The sequence below is a fragment of the Hemiscyllium ocellatum genome, chromosome 20, assembly GCF_020745735.1.
Source record: "Hemiscyllium ocellatum isolate sHemOce1 chromosome 20, sHemOce1.pat.X.cur, whole genome shotgun sequence".
NCBI lineage: Eukaryota > Metazoa > Chordata > Chondrichthyes > Orectolobiformes > Hemiscylliidae > Hemiscyllium > Hemiscyllium ocellatum.
The window spans coordinates 29,479,628-29,497,526 of NC_083420.1; the positions used below are offsets into that span (position 1 = coordinate 29,479,628).

At 41.8% G+C, this 17,899-nt stretch overlaps 1 protein-coding gene across 4 annotated transcripts in view; it reads left to right on the plus strand.

Annotated features, from left to right (window-relative positions):
- Positions 1-17,899, plus strand: part of carhsp1 (calcium regulated heat stable protein 1) — a 112,019-nt gene that overhangs the window by 63,407 nt on the left and 30,713 nt on the right. For 3 of the 4 annotated variants that reach the window (XM_060840694.1, XM_060840697.1, XM_060840695.1), the window contains exon 2: positions 11,483-11,705. In XM_060840694.1, coding sequence (XP_060696677.1) covers positions 11,524-11,705 — 182 coding nt within the window. In that variant the 5' untranslated portion in view covers positions 11,483-11,523. Of the gene's footprint in view, positions 1-7,033; positions 7,056-11,482; positions 11,706-17,899 lie in introns of those variants that run through there. The other variant, XM_060840696.1, reaches the window with a different exon arrangement.

Sequence of the window (17,899 nt, forward strand, 5' to 3'; positions counted from 1 at the left end):
GGCAGCAACAGACTGATGTGACTTGGTTCCTAACAGCTTGATGCTTGGGACAGATGATTTGTCTGTGCTTGTTCCCTCATTGTTTTGTAGATCCATGGCAGATGGCCATGAGGATGTCACTGTGTGTTACAATGCATTTCCTGTATCAGGAAAGGCAGGAAGTTTGAAACTGAGTCATCTTTGGATGCAAAGGTGGTTTGCCTCTCAAAACCCAAATTTAAGTGAGAAAGTGAATCAGGTAAATGCTTAGTTCATCATGACTTTAAATGTTAGAGCCACTACACTACTCCCCGTATTGGCCTTCCATTAATGGTGAGCAGTAGTCTATCAGGCACAGCTGCTTGTTTGATTTTTCAACCCCTAACTAACTCGGAGGGGGATGAGTGTGGCTATGAGGAAGGCCTTACCTCTTAAAACTTTGGTGAGGCCAGACAGGGCTTTGCAATGTCCTGGAACAGTGTGGTAAGTGGTTTTTGTTCATGACTGGACGTGATTCCAAGTGTTATTCCAACTGGGCAAAGTCTCTAGCTGGAACCCACAGCTATTTCCATTTGGGGAAATCCCTTCTGCTCCATTCAGTGTTCAAGACATTGTGTCAAATTAACTTGTCTAAAAATAGATTTAAATCACACAAGTAATTTGAATGATCTGTGCAGTTTATAATAATCTGAAGTCACATGACACCAAGTTATAGTCCAACAGGTTTATTTGAAATCACAAGCTTTCAGAATGTAGGCAAAGGAGCTGTGCTCTGAAAGCTTGTGATTTCAAATAAACCTGTTGAACTATAACCTGGTGTCGTGTGACCTCTGACTTTGTTCATCCCAGTCCAATACCAGCACCTCCACGTTATAATAATCTTAATGATGATGGTAACTTTTACCCACCTCCCCCACCTTTCTTGCTATGTTAGAAGCATGTCTGCAAAGAGCAGGGCATCAGCTGTGGCTGTGCATGGTATTTGATGTGTTTGTGTAAGAAGGTGGTAGGGTGTTAAGTTGTTATATCTGACACATGCTCTCAGCTGGGCATTTACTTTAGACTTTTGATGAATGCATTAATTACAAGTTTTAATTTTGGCAAAATCATTTTTAAAAATTAACAGTATGGGTTGAAGCTTTGCTAAACCAAGGCTAGATGTGTATAGATTACCCTCTGCCCTTCCCCCTCGGAATATCTGCATGGGCGAGGTTTCTGAATACATTTTTATAAAGGATGACTTGTTGCATTGACTTCACGAACCACAGGCTATAGTGGGAAATAGGAATTCCAGACTTGCTTAATGGGTGGTGATTGTCGGGTTGGTGTTACAATACATATTCCTTAAGTAGAGTTGATGGATTCTATACCTAACCTGTTCCATTCCCATTGTCAGCCAGAAGAAAACAAATATGTTAAAAAATGAGTTATTGCATTTCAAGCCAGTGTAACTGAGGGAACGATATGATGTAAGGATTCAAGCACAAAGCGATCTTTTTGGTTAGCTTGCAATGTGTAGCCATTTTTTTTACTTCCTTTATCTCAATTTGTTCCTGTTCTGTCTCCATCATGAGTGTAATATATATGGCACAACACCAGGTTATAGTCCAACAGGTTTAATTGGAAGCACTAGCTTTCTGAGCACCACTCCTTCATCAGGTGGTTGTAGAGGATACAATTGTAAGGCACAGAATTTATAGCAAAAGTTTACAGTGTGATGTCACTGAAATTATACATTGAAAAATACCTTGATTGTTTGTTAAGTCTCTCATCTGTTAGAATGACCATGATAGTTTCACTTCTTTCATGTGTAAATCACAAAACTGTTTTTAAAGGTTACATTTTCAGATTAACTCTAACAATTGGTGTCAGCGCAGATAAGATGCTGTGGTATTGAAGGTGTTAGCTCCCTGTGTTCCCTGTCTGTGCCATAATGTTTAGACTGATTGTAATCTAAAAAGTGAGTTAACAGAGTCTTACATGGATTCATGCAGTTTTTAAGCAAAGTACAATGTAACTCTGCAAGTACAAATTCACCCTACAAGTGTGTGTGTGTGTGTGTGTGTGTGTGTGTGTGTGTGTGAGAGAGAGAGAGAAGTGGTCTAAGTCTGTGAGAGGGTGCATGTGGGAGTGTGAAAGTGTGTGTTTATATGTACAGTGTTAAAAAATCACACAACACCAGGTTATAGTCCAACAGGTTTAATTGGAAGCACACTAGCTTTTGGAGCGACGCTCCTTCATCAGGTGATTGTCAGACAATCACCTGATGAAGGAGCGTCTCTCCGAAAGCTAGTGTGCTTCCAATTAAACCTGTTGGACTATAACCTGGTGTTGTGTGATTTTTAACTTTGTACACCCCAGTCCAACACCGACATCTCCAAATCATATATATACGGTGCAATGTTGGTCACCTGTAATGTGTCATGAACCCAAGGTACCAGTTGAGGCCCTCCCTATAGGTACCGAACTTAGCTATCAGCCTCTGCTCGGCCACTTTTCGCTGCTGCCTGCCCCGAAGTCTGCCTTGGAGGATGGTCACCTGAAGGTCTGAAGTCGAATGTCTTGGACCACTGAAGTGCTCTCCAACTGGGAGGGAACACTCCTGTCTGTCGATGGTTGTACGGTGCCCATTCATCCGTTGCAGTTGCCTTTGCTTGGTTTCACCAATGTACCATGCTTCAGGGCATCCTTGTCTGCAGTGTATGAGATAGACAACGTTGGCTGAGTCGCATGAGTACCTGCCATATACAAGGTGGGAGATGTCCCCACACATAATGGTGGTATCCATACTGTGACATGGCTTGCAGCGCCTACCTTGTCAGAGTGTATGGAGTTGTCCTGAAAGCTGGGCAGCTTGCTACGAACAATGAGCTGTTTGAGGTTTGGCGGTTGTTTAAAGGTGAGCAGTGGAGGTGTTGGGGAAGGTCTTGGCGAGGTGCTCATCCTCATTGATAATGTGTTGCAGGTCACGAAGAATATGGCGTAGTTTTTTTGGCTCCTGGGAACTACTAGACAACGAAGGGTACCCTGTCGGTTGCAGCATGTGTCTGTCTCCTGAGGAGGTCATTATGGTTCCTTGCTGTGACACGTCGGAACTGCGGTCGATGAGTTGGGCATCGTACCCCGTTCTTGTGATGGCATCCTTGAGTACTTCCAGGTGCCCATCACATTCCTCCTCATCTGAGCAGATCCGGTGTACCGTAGGGCTTGTCCGTAGGAGATGTTTTAATATGTTTTGGGTGGAAGCTGGAGAAGTGTAGCATTGTGAGGTTGTCTGTGGGTTTGCGGTAGAGTGTGGTGCTGAGGTGTCCATCCTTGATGGAGACGCACGTGTCCAAGAATGAGACAGATAGGCGAGAGTAGTCCTTGGTGAGTTTGATGGTGGGATGAAACTTGTTGATGTCACTGTGTAGTTTTATCAGTGACTCCTCGCCATGGGTCCAGAGGAAGAAAATGTCATCAATGTACCTGGTGTGTAATGTTGGTTGGAGGTCCTGCATAGAGTAGAAGTCTTGTTCAAACCTGTGCATGAAGTTGTTGGCATATTGGGGTGCAAATTTGGTCCCTATGGCTGTTCCATGTGTTTGGATGAAGAACTGGTTGTCAAAGGTGAAGACATTGTAATCGAGGATAAAACTGATGAGTTGTAGGACGGTGTTTGGAGATTGGCAGTTGTTAGTGTTGAGTACTGAGACTGTTGCCGCAATGCCTTCATTGTGGGTGATGCTGGTGTAGAGTGCGGAAACATCCAGTGTGACGTGGAATGTTCCTGGTTCGACTAGTCTGTGGGTGCTGAGTTTCTGTAAGAACATTCTTAGTGTCGTGACAGAAGCTGAGGACCCATCTCTACTGCTCGCCTTTAAATAACCGCCAAACCTCAAACAGATCATTGTTCATAGCAAACTCCACTTTCAGAACAACCCCATACAACCTTGTCATGGTAGGTGCTGCAAGACTTGTCAGAGTGTAGACATGGATACCACCATTATGCGTGGGGACATCTCCCTCCTTGTTATATGGCAGGTACTCATGCGACTCAGCCAACGTTGTCTATCTCATACGCTGCAGGCAAGAATGCCCTGAAGCATGGTACATTGATGAAACCAGGCAAAGGCTACGGCGACGGATGAATGGGCACTGCACAACCATCGACGGACAGGAGTGTTCCCTCCCAGTTGGAGAATACTTCAGTGGTCCAGGACATTCAACCTTGGACCTTCAGGTGACCATCCTCCAAGGCGGGACAGGCAGCAGCGAAAAGTGACCGAGGAGAGGCTGATAGCTAAGTTCAGCACTCACAGGGAGGGCCTAAACCAGGACCTTGGGTTCATTTCGCACTACAGGTGACTACCATTGCACTATATATATATATATGCACTTTACACTCACACACACATATATACTCTCTCACAGACACTTTTAAACCCCCCCCCCCCCCCCAACACTCACGCTCACACTCACACTCACACACACACTCACACTCTTGTAGGGTGAATTTGTACTTGCAGAGTTACATTGTACTTTGCTTAAAAACTGCATGAATCCATGTAAGGCTCTGTTAACTCACTTTTTAGATTACAATCAGTCTAAACATTATGGCACAGACAGGGAACACAGGGAGCTAACACCTTCAATACCACAGCATTTTATCTGCGCTGACACCAATTGTTAGAGTTAATCTGAAAATGTAACCTTTAAAAACAGTTTTGTGATTTACACATGAAAGAAGTGAAACTATCATGGTCATTCTAACAGATGAGAGACTTAACAAACAATCAAGGTATTTTTCAATGTATAATTTCAGTGACATCACACTGTAAACTTTTGCTATAAATTCTGTGTCTTACAATTGTATCCTCTACAACCACCTGATGAAGGAGTGGTGCTCAGAAAGCTAGTGCTTCCAATTAAACCTGTTGGACTATAACCTGGTGTTGTGTGATTTGTAAGTTTGTACACCCCAGTCCAACACCAGCATCTCCAAATCAGTAATACATCTGGTTAGACACTGTGCACAAGCTCAGTGGCAAAAGGCTTCCCTGTCAGAAACTATTCCAAATTAAGTTTGCAGAATCCTTTCTTTGTGACCCAACTAACGATAAAACTTCTCTTTCCCATAGAATTTGAAAAGGTAAGGAAGATTGTTCAGTTCCAGGAGAATCGTTGAGTGGGTGCTAAGGAGATTACCAGAACAGTTCCTGCAAATGGTGGCTTTTAGTTATAGGGTCAGGTTGGAGATTAAAGAATAGGTGTACAGTTTTGGACAAGGTGGACAAGGATGAGGGAAAACCAATATCAAATCTTGGGCAGAGATGGGGAGCGAGTCTGCGAGAGAATGACCTGGAAAATCAACTTATGATTTCAAAAGGAAATTAAATGGGAAGGAAATTAACATGCTGGGCTGGGGAGGGAGAGAATGGGAATGTTTGGGAGTAGGACTTGTTGTTGATGTGCGAAGAGCCAGTGTAGGTCTTGTGGGGCAAATAGCCTCCTGTATTGGAAATGCCTCCACCACTGAACCTCAGCACGAATTTTTGGACTATATGCATTGGTTGGGAATGGGGTGGGGGGGAGGTGGTGTGTGAGTGGTGGCAACGAGAATTGGAGGAGAGGTTGCACTTGCAATGGGTTAAGGCTCATTTATTATGTCTGATTTAGACTAACAGAGGAATTCACCCAGTTGTGGATGACTGGTACTCCCAAAAAAAAAAGTTGACCTGCTTTGGGATCTGTTTAGAAACTGGAAGAGCTGACATCATAAGCAGAAAGAGAGGTCCAGGGTATCTTCACAAATTGTTAGATTAATTTCTCTGGGAGTTTGCAATCAAGAGGAGTGATCTAACAGTAGCCTTCAAAATTATGAACGATTTGTTAAAATGGTACAGAGAATGAAAGCAAGTAACTAGAAACGATTAAAATAGTCATCAAGAAATCCAGTGGGGAATTTAGAAGAGCTGTCTTTGCTGATAAAGTGTTGAGAATGTGGAACTTGTTATGACATGAAGTTGAAGTTAGGAGAATGGATATATTATTGGGGAAGCAGACCAGCATGGTTTTTGTATGATTATGAAACCTGCAAAATTTATGGAAATTTCTAAAAGAGGGCCAATTCCTTGAAGAACCACAGACATTTATAAAGACTGGATTAGACTCTACAGAATATGGGAGGATTTGAACCGTTTCTAATGTTTTGCTATTGTCCATTTATCCCATCCATAATAATTTTCATTTTGCTGCTTGTGTCCAGAGTCCAGTGCAAGTTATATTCACCTCTTGCCCATTACTATACTCATTTATTTCTTTGGAGACTATCAGCACAACAATTGTTGGAAGGACAGCCAGGCAGTCAAGCATGCTCTATGCTCTAGATTGGTTGGTTGCTTTGGGCAGGACAGCAGTAATTGGTCGAGTAGTAAGTGCCAGATTTGATGGGTGGCACAGTGGTTAGCACTGCTGCCTCACAGCGCCAGAGACCCGGGTTCAGTTCCCGCCTCAGGCGACTGACTGTGTGAAGTTTTCACGTTCTCCCCGTGTCTGCGTGGGTTTCCTCTGGGTGCTCCGGTTTCCTCCCACAGTCCAGAGATGTGCGGGTCAGGTGAATTGGCCATGCTAAATTGCTTGTAGTGTTAGGTAAGAGGTAAATGTAGGGGTATGGGTGAGTTGCGCTTCAGCGGGTCGGTGTGGAGTTGTTGGGCCGAAGGGCCTGTTTCCACACTAAGTAATCTAATCTAATCTTGATGGGCCCTCTCTTCATGCTTGTGACTTGTGAGGAGAGCTGTGTTCGGTGGTGTCAATCAGAGTTTTGTTGGTATGGATGTGGAAGACTTCATTCATTAGAGCTGGAGCATCATACACAAGGCAAGGCAGAATAGGAATAAGCTCCTAATGGGGGAGCCAGTGCCTAACGTGTAATTTCGAGAACCCTTGATCCAGTCTTTTGAATGAGACTTGTTTACATTAGATGATTATGAAAGCCTGCATGGAAACTTAGCTTTATTTACATATCAACCTGATCTTTCAGGTCCACCTGACAGCAGCTTTCCATGGTTATGACTCCGTATTCACAGGATGAACAGGTGAAGTGCACTTCAGAACTTGCCTAAATTTTACTATGTTTGCATACACTTGAAGTTTTTATTTAACTTATTCATTCCTGAGATGTGAATATTGCTGTTTAGGCCAGCATTTTCTTCCTATTCTTATTTGCCCTTGAGAAGGGGTTGACGGCCTACTTTCTTGTACTATTTTAGTCCCTTGGGAGTAGGTACCCTCAGGATGCTGTTGCAAGGGAGTTCCAGTGTTTGATCCAGTGATAATGAAGGAATGATGATATTTATTTCCTAGCTAGGATGGTCGATGGCTTGGAGGGGAACCTGCAGATGGTGGTGTTCTCATTTTTCTGCTGTGCTTGCCCTTTTAGGTGGGGATGGTGGTAGATTTGGAAAGCGCTGTGCAGGAACCTTGCCAAGGTCCTGCAATGCATCTTGTAAATAATACACTCTGATGTGTACATGATGCACTGCAGTAATTCAACAAACCTTGTTCAACAGCACCATCAAGACCCACATACTTAACCATTGTAGGAATAGTACCTCATGTTGAACTGCTAGTCAGCCACTCATTAAAGGAGGAAGCAAGAGTTGATCTGTCTTTCAAAAGATCTGAAGGATCACTAGACCTGAAATGTTTCTCCAGCAATTTCTGTTCTTATTTCAGATTGTCATCACCGGCAGTTCTTTGTTTGAAAAACTCTGTTTACAAACTTAGTTCAATACAAACACTGGTTTATTCTTTCTCCTTCCTGATCTTCCTCCCCATTACTGGAGAAAATCAGCCTTTAAATCCCATCATCCATTTACCAATTAACCCGATTAAACAAGTAACAAACACTGCCAAACTCAGTCAGAGGATTGAGGAAACACAATTTGTGCCAGGCGTGATTTGTATTTTCAGTTCCTTAATTTTTTTGTATGTTGGCTTGGCAAATTTTGAATGAGTTGAGCTGAAAAAGTAAACTAAGATGTTACAGGTGCTGGAAATTTGGAACAAAAAAACCCAGAAAATGCTAGAAATGGTTACCAATGCATGTTTCAGATTGCGGACCCGTTGCATTGAAAGATATATGAAAAGGACAGGTGGAAGGGTTTGGAAGGTTTAGGTATAAGTTGGTGTCTCAGCTAGGAGGAGACTCAAAGGCATGTGGAAGGCCTAGGGGAGGAGAGGGTAAATCAGGCACCAGAAACTGGGGCACAGTTCATCACTGCGCTTGGTCAGGAGCTGAGTGCCCAGTCAGGAACAACACCAGTGCCCATTATTTCTCTATTGTTTCCCTGTCTGTGCTCAGTGGTGTGCGATGACTGAAGTGGTTAGGTGATGTGGAAGATACTGCACTCTGGGGAGGTAGGTTGCTTGATGGAAAGGTATAGTGTTGCTTAAGGGGACAGTCCCTTCTGAACCATGATGGCATGGACGTCTGTCAAATGGTATGATGTGTGGACAAGGATGATCCAGTCGTGATTCTGAGAGACAGAAAGGTAATGACGCCAGAGCAGGAAATGGATGACCACGGTAAAGGGCTGTGTGAGTTCAGCTCTAGGGGAACGCTCTGCTGAGAAACATGGATCAGGATTTTAAAAAGTGCCATTGAATTGAAAAACACAATTGCATCTAAATACTGCTGATATTATTGAGAAAATATCACAAACAGTCTGTTGATCAGACTGCATCTGTGGAGAATAAGATAGGAGTCACACTTCAATGACCTTCGTTTCACCATCAAAAACAGAAGTTACTGGAAAAGCTCAGAAGGTGTGGCAGCATCTGACAAGAGAAAATAAAGTTACTGTTTTGAGTCCAGGGACCCTTCCTCAGAATGTTTCACCATTCCTGACATGCCATAAGCCATGCTTTAAATTCTGAAATTCTTGCATTAAACTAACACTGCCTCTCTGTTCTAAACCTACTTTTGACCAAGTTTCTAGCTGCCTCTCTTGATACCATCTTTGCTTAGCCGTCACATTTTGTGTGCTTGCGTTGTTTTATTTTAACTTTCAAAGTACTGTATTAATGTCAGCTATTGATTAACCTGGATAAAAATAAGTATGGAATACTGCAGAAGTCTAATTTACCTTTAAACTGTACGTGAGGGAGGTGCTGTTGAAGATGAATAGTTGCTGCAGTGAATTCTGTGGATGCTAGAGGACTGGAGCTATGGTACGTCAGTGATGGTAGAGATGGAGAGACTGCCAGTTGCCTGGTTGTCATGTTCTGCAGAGTGTCAAGCTTCTTGTATGTTGTTGCCATCCATTATGTTTATGTCTTATACTGTTTAAGTAGTGGAAGTTTTCAGGAAAGGGGAAATGACCATTTATCACAGAATATCCAATATCTGTTTTACTCTGGTAACCATGCCATTTACGTGGTGTGTCCAATTTCCTTTCAAGTCCCTCTCTTATTAGTAATATGTGTGTTAATTTTATTAAATATTTTAAATAGTTGTCCTGTGGTGTGTTTGTGTGTTTTTTTTATTTTCAGGGATTTTATTAAGAAGGTAGAGGCAGCTACAGCTACAACATTTAAGAGACATTTGGACAGGTACATGATAGGAAGAGTTCAGAGGGATATGGGCCAAATGCAGGCAAATTGGACTAGTTTACTTTGGGAAACCAAAGTGTTTCTGTGGTGTGTGAATCTGTAATGAGAGAAGGAGACTGGAGTCACATTGCAAATGTTATTTGTCATTTATCAGCTCCAACCTGGGTAATGTCTCTCTGGCTACGTGTGGGTGCGAATTGCTTCTTTATCTGAGAACTTATGAATGGATCATCACAGTCAGTAGCAAACAGCTGCACCTCTTCTGATCTTGCGTTTGTGTGGAAACTCATTGATGAAGCAACTGGTATGATACCTAGCCTGATACCTGGAGGCATGGTAGTGTACTTAACCCTGACCCACGAGGCTAGGATTCAAGTCCCAGCTGATCTGAAGGTGTGTAATAACGTCTCTGAATGGGTTGATGAGAGATATTGACCCTGAGGGATTTCTCTGCAGGTATGTCTATGGGGCTGAGATGTCTGTAACCAACTGCAGCTGTCCGTCTTTGCACCAAATATAATTCCAGCCATTCCATGATTTTTCCTCAATAGCTTCCTTTATTGGGGTCATTTGGTAATGCACCCAGAAACTGCCTTAGAGTCTTGAAACAAATTTCTATGGCTCAGATCTTCTGTTTGGTTGTACTAAGGTAGTGGTCTAGTCAAGCTGAGTGCTTTTGGCTGAACTTAAAGAAGCTGGGATTCAGTGCTGCTTGCTGTGTCAATATTTTCCAATCAATGTGTTCTGATGATACTACACATCTCTGGAGCAGGTGGGACTTGAACCCACGCCTGATGCGTCATTCCATCACTTTGCTGCTGATTGGTACTTGGCTCATATAAGAGGTAATTGGCTTGGTTGGATTTCTTTCTGCATTTTATAGACGGGAGACCATCGATTCATTGTTTGTACTGTGTCAGTTTGTGAACTGCTGGCAGGCAATATTGTCGGTTTTGAAGTATAGTATGGCACTCCAGCCATATCCTTTGCCCTGTCTTAGCCTTACCCTAATGTGTGTAGTGAAACTGGGTATTTAATTGATTCACCATCGTCCTTCCCTGTTGAACAATGAATTAAGTGACCCAAGTTATCCTGGTTGGAGATAGGTTTAAGACCAATGGTAATATTCTCATTTTTGTTTGAATTGGAAGACTGAGAGTGTGCTCAGGAAGAGTTGCATTGAAGACAAAGGCCATGTTTCAGGAGAGAGAGGTTACACTGGGCCTGCCTGCTCAACGTCCTGTGGCGCTACTTTTAAGAGCAGCCACAAAGTTGTTTTTGTTAGCATTAAAATTCATCTGACGAACTGTTACCTTTTACATTGTGGGATTCTGCTAGATGCAAATTAACTGTCATGTTTGCTGCTAACCCAACAGCATTGGACTGCAAAGTAATTCATTGGTCACGGAACACTGGGGTGAAATAAATTAATGAAAGAATCAATGTGAATATCAACTGGTTCTGCCTTTGAGACTCGCATTGAAAATCATTAATGCACTGGATTATGTCTAATTACAGTATCAACATCAACTGTAGTCCAGTCTGAGTTTTTTTTTAAGCTAGTCATTTAAAGTTCTTGTGTGAATGTATTTTCATAAACAGTATGCCAATAATTTCTGTACTTTTAGTTTTTCCAAACATGAGCTTTCGAAGACTGAAGGCTGTCAGATGATTCAATTTTTCTCTGAGATCAGGCATCCTCTGTGCTGTGTCCATTCTCTGTGATGCTGTTGTTGTTAGCTTGCCATGTTTCAAATGTCAGCTATGCATGTATTTATTTAGGTGATATTTTCAGGGTCCCTGGTGCAGATTTCAAATCCACATACTCTAAAGAAAGACAGCCTGTATATCATTCATTGACCTGTGACGTGTCCTATATACATCGTAACTGTATTTCTTTCCTTTCCAGTTTCCAAACATTTAAGACCTGCGATCCCTGGTCCTTCGGAAATGGCCTCTGAATCGACATCACCACAGTCTGCTGCACCTTCCCAGTCAGCCCCATTATCACCGTCGTCTGCAGTTCTTCACTCTCCCGAAGATGCTAAGATGAGGGAGCGTTCTCCTTCGCCAATGAGGGGGTTCCTTATCCCCAGCCCTTTACCAACCAGGAGGTCCCGGACTAAATCTGCGTAAGTACATATTGTGGAAGTACACAGGGTGGGAAACGTGGTAAAGATGCACCTTTTCTAAAACTACATAACTCTGCTGCAGTTAAACCTTTTATAAAAGATCAGTCAGCAACTTGGAATTTTTCTTTAGTTGACAGTTACACCTTAATAAAATTTAAATGTTTATATCCAAATTCCTGGTGTGAAAAGCTTCTTTAACGTTGAGGATTGTATTTATTTATTTTTTGATTAGTGGTCTGATCAGTTATTTTTTGCAGTAGCAAACGTAGAGGGCATTGTTTAATAACACAGCATCCTATTATCGAAATAATACCTGGGAATACAGCTCCCATGGTGATGACTGGGTCAGTGCATACAGAATTCTTGATTGATCTTAACCAATATAATGCAGTATGTTTTATCATGATATATGTGGTGTTGCTAGTGGAGATGGAGGAGTTCCTGTTTTGTAACAATTGGCGTGTTATCAACAAAACGCTGTAGGGATTCAGATAGAAGGTTTGGATGACTTGTACAGGAAGATCAGCATATGCAAGATACAGATCTTAATCTCTAGTGGCATTATTCTTCTGAATTGAGGCATGCAAGTTGTAAAATGAACTGAACCCGTCCAATGTACAGCCAGTTTACAATATAGTATTTTTGAGAATTTGAGTTCTAAAGTGAAGGAAAATTTGATTTTAGTTCTTCAATCCCGTGAAAATCTAACCTTCCTTTTAAAAAATAATTTTAAATTTTGAATTCAAACTGCAAATAATACAGCTACGAGGAAGAGTCATATTTGGACTTGAAATGTTAACTCTATTTGTCTCTTCACAAATGCTGTCAATCCCACTAAGTTTCTTCAGCACTTGCTGTTTGTTTCAGAACTTCAACATCTTTTACTTACAGGAAGTCACATGGTTTCAGTCAAATGATCAACAAGCCACTTGGGCAATGGTTGTTAGGTTGTTTGCTGAGGAGAATGTTATGAGAGAGAAAAAGAAATTTGCCAAAGCAGAAGGTTGTGGAACTGTCAGAGCAAGATTGTTGAAGATATGAGTTTAGGGGACCAATGTTCAGTAGTAAGCTAGCTGAGTTAGCAGTTTCTTTTAAGGGTCCTGTAGATGGACATTTAACTGAAGAAAACAATGTTGAGTGTTCAGAAACATGTCTTAAAAAAACAGTTACAGCCATTCCAACTGAACTAGAAGCTTTAGCTTGAAGATAAGGGTAACTCTTTACTTGAGACTCTGTAATGTTATTGCTGAGGGAAAAGGGCTATACTTTTCTTTATGATGATTGTCGCATGATCTTTCCTGTGGGTCTTATGAAATTTAATATTACTTGTATTTATAATTTATGTAATAAATCTTTACATTCTTTGATTAAAAGGACATGAACAGCCTCTTGTGAATATGGTCAGAGACTGACCTCATTGTAAACAAAAAGAAAAATAAAATCTATGCTCAATCCAGCCAGTTTCCCCTCTGGACCTGATTTACCCAGTCTTGCTGTCAGCTGGCATCATAACACTCCTCACCAAGTACAGGAAATGCATGATAACTTTGATGGTACATAAGCTGGTTTTAACAATGTGTTCTGCTTTGTAAAGAGACATTCATGTTATAAATTTCAGATATCAGGAACTTCAAAATCCTCATCCATTAGATTTTGAGGAGAATTCTGTGCTTAAGCCAGTGAGTTATACAAATGAAGAAATCTGCCCCATGAAAATCAAACAAATATTTTTGAAGCAGATGCAAAGAGAAGACCTTGGAATTTCTGGGAATGACAGTTTCTGCCGTAGACAGTGATTCACCATCTGCTTCCTTTGGTCTATGTAAGATGATGTGGTAAATCAAATCCATAGGATTTGGGGTGAGGTTCATGTTGGCTGATGGTTAGAAGAGACTGACTCTTATCGGTTATTGGATCTTTTTGGAAGCTGTTTTCTGGGTTAGTGCTAAATTAAGTCAGACTAGGAAATGGAATGCTTTGGTTATTGTTGGATGGGGAAAAGCAATTATGAAGAAAACGTAGCAATGTAATAAAAATTGTGATTATTTAGCAACAGGCACAGCTTTCTGAATGCGTAGAGGTGTAGTGTTTACACTCGAAGGCCCATTTCAAAACGTGCACCAGTAATGCCTGACTCTTCGTAGGGTACGTGGAACATTCCTTGTTTCAGTCTGACTCCGATCCCTCTCCACAGCTCTCTTCTCTGGCATGTTGATGCAATCATTGGTGCTCCTTCCCTTCAGTTGGAATTGGAAAGAAATATCAATTTTGTTTCCAGTTCCCATCTTTCCCTCACCTTCCCCATGTCCATCACCTCCCTTTCCTGGGGCATGAATGGGATAAATAGACAAAGTCCTTTTCCTGGAGTGGGGGAGTACAGAACTAGAGGGCTAAAGTTTAGGGTGAGAGGGGAAAAATTTAAAAGTGACCTAAGGGGCAACTTTTCACACAGAGGGTGGTGCATGTATGGAATGAGCTGCCAGAGGTACTGGTGTGGGCTGGTACAATTACAGCATTTAAAAGGCATCTGGATGGGCATATGAATAGGAAGGGTTTGGAAGGATATGCACCAAGTGCTGACAAATGGGACTAGATTAGGTTAAGATATCTGGTTGGCATGAACGAATTGGACTGAAGGGCCTGTTTCTCTGTATACCTCTCTAACTCTCTATGGTATCTCTGTTTCAGTTTCTGGGGGCTGGGCTGCCCACTGATATCCATTGCAGGGGGTCCTTAGTTTTACTAATGGAGCAGATTGCTTGCAACAGTGGAGCAACTACTGTTGCTTGCAACACGGCTGTGCAACACTTGCCCAATTACCTCTTCCCTTCTCATTATTCAAGGCCCCATACACCTTGCAGGTGAAGCAATGACTTCATTCAATCTTGTCTTGTATTCGCTGCTCACAAAGTGATCTCCTCTACGCTGGGGTGACGAAACACAAACTGGGTGACAGTTTTACTTAACACCTACGTTTTGTCTGTTTTTAAAAAAAAATCACCCAAGCTTCCAGTTGCTTGCCACTTGAGCACGCCACCATGTTACCATATCAGCATTTCTGTCTCAGGCCTGCTACAGTGATCCAGCTCAATACTAGCTGGAAGAACAACCCCCTCCTCTTTTGCATAGGTATCCTACAGCCTTCAGGACTCAACACTTAAGTTTAACAATTTCAGAACGTGAACACCTCCCTCCATATCAGTTATCTAACCCCATGCCCCCACTCCCTGCCCATTGAATGGGTTGCTCTCAGCACGGCCAACCCATTTTCAAGTACTGACAGACTCAATTGTAACCTCTTCTTCCCTGAATTCCTATCAACAATCCCTTTGTCTGCTTGCCTTTTCTTCATAACTCTCCTGTCTCTCTATCATAGCAATTTCTGTTTTTGTTAGTTTCAGACATCCAGCATCCACAGTCCCTTGTGTTACTTCATAAGGAATGATTGGCAAAATCAATATACAACTTCAATGCAACAACATTAGATAAGCTGGCAGGCAGTTCATTGTCTAGAAACAGCAGCAGCAAAATCGGTTGTAAAAATCTCGGATTTTACAGCATCGAGGAGGTAATTTGGTTCTACTGCTAGGGCATCCCAAACTAATTCCAATTCTTGCTCCGTTCTTGTACCTTAGTTATCTTCTTCACCTCACTGTCCAGTCTCGTGAAGCGCAGTTTCCCCAGTGAATGGTGTCTTGCTAGTGCCCCATAAGCTTTTCATCATTTTTTGAAATGCATGGGTGCGGGAGGAGGTAGGTTGAAGTGTGGAGATCAACCTTTTGGACTGCCTTTTCATTGCAGTTTGTGGGGTTAACCTGGATTCCGAAGATGGTGGCAAATTGACATCTGTGGAATAGGCTGATTTGCTGGAAATGTCTGCAAAACAGTGTAAGGTGTTATTCTGGAACATTGTGTTAAAATTCAGTTCCGGGGTTTAGAGCAGGCAGTAGTGTATTGGCCAACAGTTACTTACCCTGCCTGATGTCCCTGTCCTTTGGGCATGTGTGAAATGGAGAAGGTGTTGTGTTTCACTGCTGCCTGCTGTGTGACCTCAAAGGGAGAAGACAGAGGGTGGTGATGGAGTGTTGTTTTTCATACTGGAGGTCTGTGACCAATGGAGTGCCATAAGGATCATTGCTGGGTCCATTACTTTTCATCATTTACATAAATGATTTAGATGTGACCATAAGAGGTATAGTTAGTAGGTTTGCAGATGACACCAGAATTGGAGGTGTAGTGGACAGTGAAGAAGGTTACCTTAGGTCAGATGGGGCAATGGGCTGAGAGGTGTCCGATGGAGTTTAATTTAAACAAATGTGAAGTGCTGCATTTTTGGAAAACAAGTCTTAGCAGGACTTATACAGTTAATGGTAAGGTCCTAGGGAGTGTTGCTGAGCAAAGAGACCTTGGAGTGCAGGTTCATAGCTCCTTGAAAGTGGAAGTCGCAGGTAGATAGAATAGTGAAGGCGGCGTTTGGTATGCTTTCCTTTTGTGGCTGTACAGGACATTGGTTAGGCCATTTTTGGAATATTGCATGCAATTCCAGACTCCTTCAATATTTGTTGTGAAACTTGAAAGGGTTCAGAAAAGATTTAGAAGGATGTTGCCAGGGTTAGAGGATTTGAGCTATAGAGAGAGGTTAAATAGGCTGGGGATGTTTTCCCTAGAGCGTCAAAGGCTGAGGGGTGACCTCATAGATGTTTATATGGGGTGGAGGAGTACAGAATGAGAGGACATAGGTTTATGGTGAGAGGGGAAATATATAAAAGGGGCCTAAGAGGCAACATTTTCACGCAGAGGATGGTACATGTATGGAATGAGCTGCCAGAAGAAGGCTGGTACAATTGCAATATTTAAAAGGCATCTGGATGGGTACATGAATAGGAAGGGCTTAAAGGGATATGGGGTCTTTTATGTCTTTCCACTCTCACCCTAAACCTATGCCCTCTAGTTCTGGACACCCCACCCCAGGAAAAAGACTGTGTTTATTTATCCTTTCCATGCCCCTCATGATTTTATAAACCTCTATAAAGGTCACCCTTCAGCCTCCAATGCTCCAGGGAAAATAGCCCCAGCCTATTCAACTTCTCCCTATAGTTCAAATCCTCCAACCTTGGCAACATCCTTGTAAATCTTTTCTGAACCCTTTCAAGTTTCACAACAAATATAGAAAGGAGCCTGGAATTGCATGCAATATTCCAAAAATGGCCTAACCAATGTCCTATTGGAAGGATGTAAGTGCTGATGTAAAATTATCTGTCTCTTACTGGTTTTCATTCTTAAAAAACAGTTGAGTTTATCCATCAAATGACAAAACAATCTTTTGTGAACAAAGACGTCAATTCTGTACATGAAATGTATGGTCTGCTCAAGTTGTCAAGAGAGCTAATTTGAGGTTCCTTTTGTGTGTTATTTATTTAAAATTAATATTAGACGTGCTAATTAAATTACTACTGCATTTGTTTTTTCCACCACTAGTCTTATTTCCTTTGAAATTACCAGCTCTTGAATTGCAGACACAAACTCTGCAATCAATATCTTGCTCAAGTGACCGCTATTCACGCAGGAGTATAGACTGTATACTCCTATTTAATCATAGGAAATATCACTTTGTCTTCTCCCATCTGGTTGATGTGTCTGTGCATTCCCCTCAGGGATATTCAGTATAAATGGGGAATGGCAAATATTGATACCAGGCCAATTTTCTTCCCCTTTCCTTTATTTACAGGGCAGCGGTGCATTTTAGCAGTTCTCCTGATTTATAAATTTGATTACGAAAATGAAATTTGTAAAGAAAACATTCTGACAGAAAAATTCCTGAATAAAATAACACCTGTTCATTTTATGTGCCCTTAAAAACTGCTTGAAAATAATTTGTAAATAGTAAGCTATACTCTCTTAAAACAGTCACTTGTCTTAGGCAGTAATCAACATAACAGAGAGACAAAATAGTTAGAGTTTCTCCCTGTTGAAGAAACTGACAGTGTAATTGATGACTCATTTAATTCATCTAAATCCTTTCTTTAATAAAAGTGTAAGCTCGTGCCAAAACATTACAGAATGACATTGATGACATAAGAGGGCACAAAGAAGCTTGGTAAATAGCAGCATCTCTTCTAAAAGGACTGCTGGTCTGAAGGTTTATGTGCAGATTGTGCTAATTTTCCTTTCTAGTCTGTGGCTTGGAGAAATCT